Here is an 8,378-nt window from a genome sequence, read left to right on the forward strand (position 1 = left end):
ACGAACCCATGTCCCCTGCATCGGCAGGTGGACTCTCAACTACTGTGCCACCAGGGAAGCCCTTGTTACTGTCTTTTTGATAATAGCCATTCTGACAGGTGTGAGGTGATATCTCATTGTGGTTTTCATTTGCATTTCCTTGATGGTTAGTGATATTGAGCATCTTTTCATATTCTTGGCCATCTGTATGTCTTCTTTGGAAAAAAGGCTATTCAGTTCCTCTGCCCATTTTTTAATTGGGTTGTTTGTTTTTTTGATGTTGAGTTTTATGAGTTCTTTGTATAGTTTGGATATTAACCCCCTATAGGATATATCATTTGCAAATATTGTCTCCCATTCAGCAGGTGGCCTTTTCATTTTGTTGATAGTTTCCTTCACTGTGTAAAGGCTTTTTAGTTTGATGTAGTCCCATTTGATTCTTGCTCTTGTTTCTTCTGCGTGAGGAGACATATCCAAGAAAATATTGCTAAGACTGATATCAAAGAGTGTACTGCCTATGTTTTCTTCTAGAAGTTTTATGGTTGCAGGTCTTACATTTAAGTCTTCAATCTATTTTGAGTTTATTTTTTGTATATGGTGTGAGAAAGTAGTCCAGTTTGATTCTTTTGAATGTAGTTGTCCAGTTTTCCCAACACCATTTATTGAAGAGGCTATGTTTTCCCCATTGTTTATTTTTTCCTCCTTTGTTGTAGATTAATTGTCCATATAAATGTGGGTTCATTTCTGGGCTGTCTATTGTATTCCATTGATCTGTGTCTGTTTTTGTGCCAGTACCATACTGTTTTGATTCCTGTAGCTTTCTAGTATAGTTTGAGATCAGGTAGCATGATACTTTATTTTGTTTTCCTTTCTCAAGATTATTTTAGCTAATTGGGATCTTTTGTATTGCCACACAAATTTTAGAATATTTGTTCTGTGAAAAAGGCCATTGGTATTTTGATAGGGATTGCAGTGAATCTGTAGATTGCCTTGGGTAATATGGTCATTTTAACAATATTAATTTTTCCAATCCATGAGTGCAGTATATCTTTCCATCTCTTTGTGTCATCTTCAGTTTCATCAGTGTCTTATAGTTTTCTGAGTACACGTCTTTTATCTCCTTAGGTAGACTTATTCCCAGGTATTTTATTCTTTTTGATGCAACTGTGAATGGGATTGTTTTCTTAACTTCTCTTTCTAATAGCTTGTTGTTAGTGTTTCTGGTATAATTTCTATGTCAGAGTTCTTTAGTTGCAGGCAATAGAAATTGATTCTGAATAACTTAACTTGAGCAAAAATAGAGATTTTTGGAAGGATACTGGAGTTACATGAAACTACATAAAGTGCTCAAAAACACGGTTTCAGGGAGGTCAGGAACTAAGGAAGCTTGGGGCATTTGGGTATCAGAACCTCAGTCTCTATAGTCCCCACTCAGGTTTTAAAATTCAGGCACAGAGAATCTGATTATTCCATTGAGAGATATGGGATATCTTATCAAAACCAAGATCAGTGAAAGAATGCTGGACAAACCAAACAGTAGTTACCAACAGAGGTAAGAAAAAGAGAGGTGTCAGCATCTAAGTGGAGATGTTGAGTAAGCCTTTAGATGAATAAATCTGGATCTGAGAGAAGAGGGCTAGACTGGGATAAACAATTAGGAGTTGTAAGGAATGATTGAAATCATAGGCATTGTAGAGATTGCCTAGGAAGAGAGTGAGTAACCATGTACCCCTCCAGCTCCATTACCTGAGGGCAGGAGTGCTTACCAGAGTAATTTGTAACTAGAGAATTTTTTTTTCTACTTTTTAGAGGACATGCTATTCCTAGTGACTGGGAAAAGAACCCAGGATGTGGGAATATAACACTGTGCTGGGAACACTCTGTCTCATAAGAAGTTGTTATGTGGAGATTTTAATAGAATGTAACTTCTTTCTGTCAGTTATAATAAATGCCAACTTATTTTTCTCTAACATTATTTATATTGCACTTGGTCCTCTGCTAAGAGTTTTATGTGTGTCATCTTATTTAATCCTCACAACAAAATAATGAAGTAGTTATTATTATCACCATATTTTACAGATGGGTTACTGTAGTCTCAGGAGTTTAAGTAACTTTACTCGAAGTCATCTTGCTAGAAAGCAGTGGAAATGGAATTTAAGTAAGGTCTATCTGAGTTCAGACATTTTTACTCTCTATCAAATGATACAGCAATGCCAACATTAGCTATAGTTTAGGATTATTGAGCCCTTACTGTGTACCATGTAGTGTACTGAATACTTCATATGCATACTTCATTTAATCCTCATAATAACCTTTTAAGAAAGATTGTGGGGCTTCCCTGGTGGCGCAGTGCTTGAGAGTCCGCCTGCCGATGCAGGAGACGCGGGTTCGTGCCCCGTTTCGGGAAGATCCCACATGCCGCGGAGCGGCTGGGCCCGTGAGCCATGGCCGCTGAGCCTGCGCGTCCGGAGCCTGTGCTCCGCAAATGGGAGAGGCCACAACAGTGAGAGGCCCGCATAACGCAAGGAAAAAAAAAAAAAGAAAAAAAAGAAAGATTGTGATCAACTGTTGTTATAAACCGTTGTTATCCCTATTTAATAGTTGAGGAATCTGAGGCTTAGAGATGTTAATTCCGTGGTTGTCACATAGTTAGTAAGTGGTAGAGTCAGGGCCTGAACACATCTGTTTGATTCCAAAGCCTGTGTGTTTCACCAATACACTCTATCAAAAATAACTAATTCTTAGAACAGTGGCTCTCTTCCCTGGCTGCGTATTTGAATCCCCTTGGGAACTTAAGAAAAAGTCGATGCCAAACCTCATCATCAAAGATTCTGATTTAATTAATCAGGAATGCAGACTAGGCACTGTATTATTTTTAAGATTTCATTCATTTATTCAGTTTATTCAATGAACATTTAATGAATGTCTTCTCTATGTCAAACACTTTCTAGGCATTTACTCTCTAGCAAGATGTATTAGTTAGCTATTGCCACAACAATACATAACAATAAGCACAAAATCTCAGTGGCATGAAAAGTTAAGAATTTATTAAGCACTTATTCTCACCGATCTGGGAGGCCAGCTGGGACTCAGCTGATTAGGCAGGGTTCTGTTGGGCAACTCTGATTCGGGCTGGGGTGACACTATTTTTCTTGCTGCAGGACTGTGAGTAAACTGGGGTGGCTCTACTGCATGTATTTCTCATCCTTGGATGAGTGGACTACCATGGCTCATCTCATGCCAGTGGCAGAATCACAAGAGGGAGCATGTACAGCGGTGCAAGCACATATCAGGCCCCTACTTGAGTCACATCTGTGTACACTCCATTACCCAGAGCAAGTTTCAAAGCTGAGCTCAAAGATAAGAGGTGGAAAAAAAAAAAAGATAAGAGGTGGGAAAATAAGTTCCACTTCTTTGGTGTGGACCTGCCAAGTTCATGGCAAGGGCTGAGAATTGGGGCCAATAATTCAATTTAAGGGGAAATACTGAAAGTGAGTAATAAACCTAACTCATAAGAAAATAATCAAGTGTGTTAGAAATTGATAAGTAATATTGCAACAAAGAAAACAAATTCTGGAAGGTGGTGTGAAGGTAATTCTAATGTGCAACTGGGACTTAGGACCACTGATCTTACAATGTTCAACCTGGAAAGAAACCTGGGCTAACATTCTCTCCACCATTTTGAAAATAATAAAACAGATTCAGAAAGTAGAAGAATCTTACTCAAGGTCCATAGGTAGATAGTTATAGAAATGGAACTAGGACTTGGATCTCCTGGCTCTCTAGACTCTTTCTCTTATACCACAGTATTCTAATCTGTGGTCTTAGCATTCTCCCTTTACCAGTGGTACCAAATTGACTGTGTTGTAGAAGGACACAGTCATTCTTTCTTATCTTGGCCACAAACATTAGAGGTATACTGCCTAAATCCTATCCTTCCCTTAATAACGCATTTTAGAGCTCAATTTGACATTTCCCGTATTTGTACTCTTCAAAAGTCTGTGGACATTCTATACTCTCTTTAGTTTTTTTTTTTTTTCTCTTCAAGCTGAAGACTGTTGATTTTGGTCTATCTTCCTGTGATCTCCTAGTCCCACGCTAGCTCTCTACTTGATTACTAGGCCTTCTCTCTTTCCCCGCTCTGTGATGCTTTGAGTAGTCTTTCTTGAGTTACTTTTTTACTCTGGGCTTCCACCAGGCCTTAAAGTCATCATTTCTGTTTTGGGTTACAGTCTTCTTGATTTGCCAGGATGAACAGTCAAAAGAAACGAAAAGATATGGAACCTGCTTGCACCTGGAGCTTATTGTCTGAACAGAAAGGTGAGTGACTGAAGGAGGTAAAAAAGAGTGTAATCTAGGTAATCTTGTTCATTCTCTTTCCCCTACTTCTCCTCATGGACTGTGGGATTTTTCTGAATCTTTAAAATTGTGTTGTATGTGTATAGGTATATGTATATTAAGGTATTACATGGATACAGAATTTACCCATTAATAATCTCTCCACAATTTTTGTGAAGAGGCATCTGGTGTTTATAATGTTTTCCATAGTCCCCAAAGCATCTATAATCATAAAAGACTCTTAAGTCTCTTCCTTTACTGTAACCACAGATTTTCACAGGAAACAGCACAAAAGAGTAAAGAGTGAAGATTTCTGGAGTCCTTCCCCATGTGGCTGATTCCTGAACTCCAAGGAATGTTTAGTTATGGGGAATAGAAACTGGTTATCTTCAACAGACCACTCACTTGCTGCCCATTTCTGTGGCATTCTAATATCTGTCTCTCCATACTCTGCTTCCTCCCATCCACCTAGTCACAGCTCCCAACTATATCTCACTCTTGCCTATAAAGGTGTGCAAGTACTAAAAACCTATAGGAATGTGAAGGGGTGTGTGTGTGTGTGTGTGTGTGTGTGTGTGCGCGCGCATTTGAATGTAGGTCATTGTATATTTCTGTCGAACTAACATCAACAATGTCTTATTCTTTCTCATTAACAAGTTAGGCTCAACAGAAGCTCCAACAGAAGCAATAAGCTAATGTTCAAAGGAAAAAAAATACCAGAAACAGTCACTTCAAATAATGAATGCCCCTTTAAATTCATGCCTAAAATTTTCCTTATTTATCATATAAATATAAATGTTTACACCCTAAATATATTTGTGCGGGAATTTCTTAGGTTTACTTTATGTTGGACATTAGCTATGAAATACCTTTTTGGTAAGTTAGAATAGATGTGAGGTGGCTTGCTTTCTTTGTTTTATTTCTGTTTGGGGAACAGCATGAATGGCTTTAACAGTGTGACTAAATTTCTGTGTATTTCATGTTTTGGTACAAAGGTGTATTTGCGATACTCTTAACCCCAGCTCTTCCTCCCACAGCTGCTTCAAGTTCTCTGGCTTCATTTTCATGGAAGGAGCTTACAGGTAGATGTCTTTTCTGATTTACTCTTTTTCTGTTTTGGGAATAGTGTCTCCCATAAACCCCACTCAACCCCACTCCTCTCCCATTTTTTCCCCCATATTCACTGAGCAACAATCATTGGTTTTTTTGGTAATATTCATGAAGTCCCAAACTGTCATAACAAATAGGACTTTTATATCATTTAGAATAGATATTCAAATACTAGGAGGACCTCTGATGATGGTAGTCAAGCACCAGATATACAGGACTTTATGGATAGAATAGACCAGTCTGCTTCTGGAATGATCTAGGTTGAGGTCAACAAATTACAGCTAGTGAGCCAAATCCAGCCAGCTGCCTGTTTTTGTAAATAAACTTTTACTGGAACCACCCATGCCCATTCATTTACATATTGTCTAGGGCTGCTTTCACGCTAATATGGCAGAGTAAAGGTATACCTTGTTTTATTGCGCTTCATTTTATTGTACTTCACAGATATTATGGTTCTTTACAAATTGAAGATTTGTGGCAATCCTGTGTTGCCAGATGATGATTAGCATTTTTTTGCAATAAAGTACTTTTTAATTAAGGTGTGTACATTGTTTTTTAGATATAATGCTATTGCACACCTAATAGACTACAGTACAGTTAGTGTAACTTTTATATGCACTAGGAAACCAAAAAGTTTGTGTGACTTGCTTTATTGCAATATTCGCTTTATTGCAGTGGTCTGGAACTAAACCCACAATATCTCCAAGGCATGCCTGTAATTGCAGCAGAGACCTAAAAGCCTAATCTATTTATGGAACTTTACAGAAAAAGTTTGCAAACACTTATCTAGATCAGCATTCCCCAACCTGAATTCTACAGAATACTATTCTCCAGGAATTAATAATTTTGCTTTTAATAAAGGGTTCTGTAGTCATTTAAGTCCAGAAAATACTGGATTAAACAAAATTAAACAGTCTGTTTTTTTTTTAACTGTTGATTCGCTCAGAGCCTTTCATATGCTAATATGTATTGAGAAACTCTAAAATGGGATAGAAGGTGCATTCCCCTTACCTTATTTGACCACTGGACACCTTTTTCACAGCTCTCCTATTAATATCTTGCAAAAATGTTACACAAGAAACTTATTTGGAAAATACTAGCTTAGATATTCACTTAACAGAAGTTTGAACTTGATAACTGACTCCTTGGATTATTTTTTCTAGTTGCAGAAAGTGAAAAACTATGTAATATAGTATTTAAGCATATAGGCCATGGCTTCAGACAAACCTGAGTCTTAATTGAAGTCTCTGCCATTTACTAGCTGTTGAACCTTGGACAAGTTACCCAATGCTATAAGCAGGACTGGCTACATATTTTTGGGGTATGATGCAAAATGAAAAGACAGGATTCCTTGTTCAAAAATTATTAAGAATTTCAAGATAGGAGAGCAGCAGAGCATTACACCAAGTATGGATCCTCTGAGCATGAGGCCTAAGCACAGATTGCACACCCATGAACGTATAACCCTGGTTATAAGTTTTCAGTTTCCTCAACTATAAAATCTGGATAATACCTACTTCATGGGATTATTATGAGGATTAAATTTTTAAAAATGTATGTAAAGGGCCTAGTACAGTATCTGACACAGAATAGCCATAATAAATGGCTTGTTTTTAATTCAAAAGCAAGCATTTATAGCCATTTTCAATAAATATTGAGTGTCTACCATGTTCCAGGCACCAGCTAGGTACTTAGGGTACTATGATGAAAAAGACAGACAAGGTCTCTGTTTTCATGTAGATTAGTGGGAAAGACAGATAATGAAAAAAATAAACAAGACAATTGTAAATTGTGCTAAGTGCTATCAAGGGAAAACAGGGTCCTGGGAGAGGGTATAGTAGAGAGGATCTGCCTTAAACTGGGTGGTCAGGGAAGTCTTCTTCTAGGAAGTAATGTTTAAGGTCTGAAGGATGAGAAGGGGATCTCCATGGGAAGAGCAGGAAGAAGTGTGTTCCAGGCAGAGAGAATAGCTGGTGGAAAGGCCTGGAAGTGGGAAAGAACATGGCATTTGTGAGGAACTGAAAGTAAGCCAGTGTGGCTTTAGTATAGGGACTGAGAAGGAGAGTGATATAAAAGGCTGGGGAGTGAAGGTAGGTAGGGCCCAGATCGTAGCAGACCTTGTAGGATGAGGTAAGGATTTTGGATTTGATATCAAGTGCAATGAAAAGCTCTTGAAAAGTTTTGGGCCATGGCAGTGACGTGATGTAATTGATATTTTTAGAAGATCACGTTGGCTGCTTGTGTGGAGAGGAGCCATAGATGGCAAGAGTACAGATGAGTAGGAGGCTGTTTCAGCAGTCCAGGAAAGAGTTGATAGTGCCTTGTACGTGGGTGGTATTTGAGGTTGTAGTGGCAAATAAATGGATTGGAGGCTTATTCTGGAGATATAAATGATAGGCCTTGCTAAATGGATGTGGAGGATTCAAGGGAAAAAAAAGAAATAATGAATCCTAACATTTTTCTGAGCCCTGAGGAGGGTTTTTTTGGGGGGTGGCGGGCAGTGGAATAGAAATCAAGAGCTCAGATGCATGAAGTTTGAGGAGGCTTTGAAACATCTGAGTAGAGATGGTGGTGATGGTAGTATTAGTTATAGTTGTTGTTTGTATTGTTGTCTACGATTCTGTGATTACTGACTCTTGGTGTCACCCCATTAGATTACAGGAAAGTATTTAGAAAACATCTAAAAGAAAAATACCTGAAAAAAGGAGTTGACAAATGTTATCACCATGGCAAGCATATAGAGTCACGACTGCTTGTTGTAAAAGAACACTGTATATCAGAAAAGCCACCATGCGGAATTCCTCAACAAAATAATTTTATTGAGATGGAACATATATTTGATCCTGATGAAGAGGGCTCCAGCTTATCCCAAACTGTGGTGCTTCAGGGATGTGCTGGGATTGGGAAAACAGCTGTGGTGCATAAGTTCATGTTTGACTGGGCAGCAGGAA

At 38.3% G+C, this 8,378-nt stretch overlaps 1 protein-coding gene across 1 annotated transcript in view; it reads left to right on the plus strand.

Annotated features, from left to right (window-relative positions):
- The first annotated feature begins 4,229 nt into the window (after window positions 1-4,229).
- The window catches only part of LOC103090510 (ribonuclease inhibitor-like), a 22,366-nt gene continuing 18,217 nt past the window's right edge, over window positions 4,230-8,378 (plus strand). Inside the window, exons 1-3 of the mRNA XM_007463662.1 lie at window positions 4,230-4,299; window positions 5,355-5,399; window positions 8,082-8,370. Coding sequence (XP_007463724.1) covers window positions 4,230-4,299; window positions 5,355-5,399; window positions 8,082-8,370 — 404 coding nt within the window. The remainder of the gene's footprint in view (window positions 4,300-5,354; window positions 5,400-8,081; window positions 8,371-8,378) is intronic.

Source organism: Lipotes vexillifer, unplaced genomic scaffold (assembly GCF_000442215.2).
Source record: "Lipotes vexillifer unplaced genomic scaffold, Lipotes_vexillifer_v1.1 scaffold1267, whole genome shotgun sequence".
NCBI classification, from domain to species: Eukaryota; Metazoa; Chordata; class Mammalia; order Artiodactyla; family Lipotidae; genus Lipotes; species Lipotes vexillifer.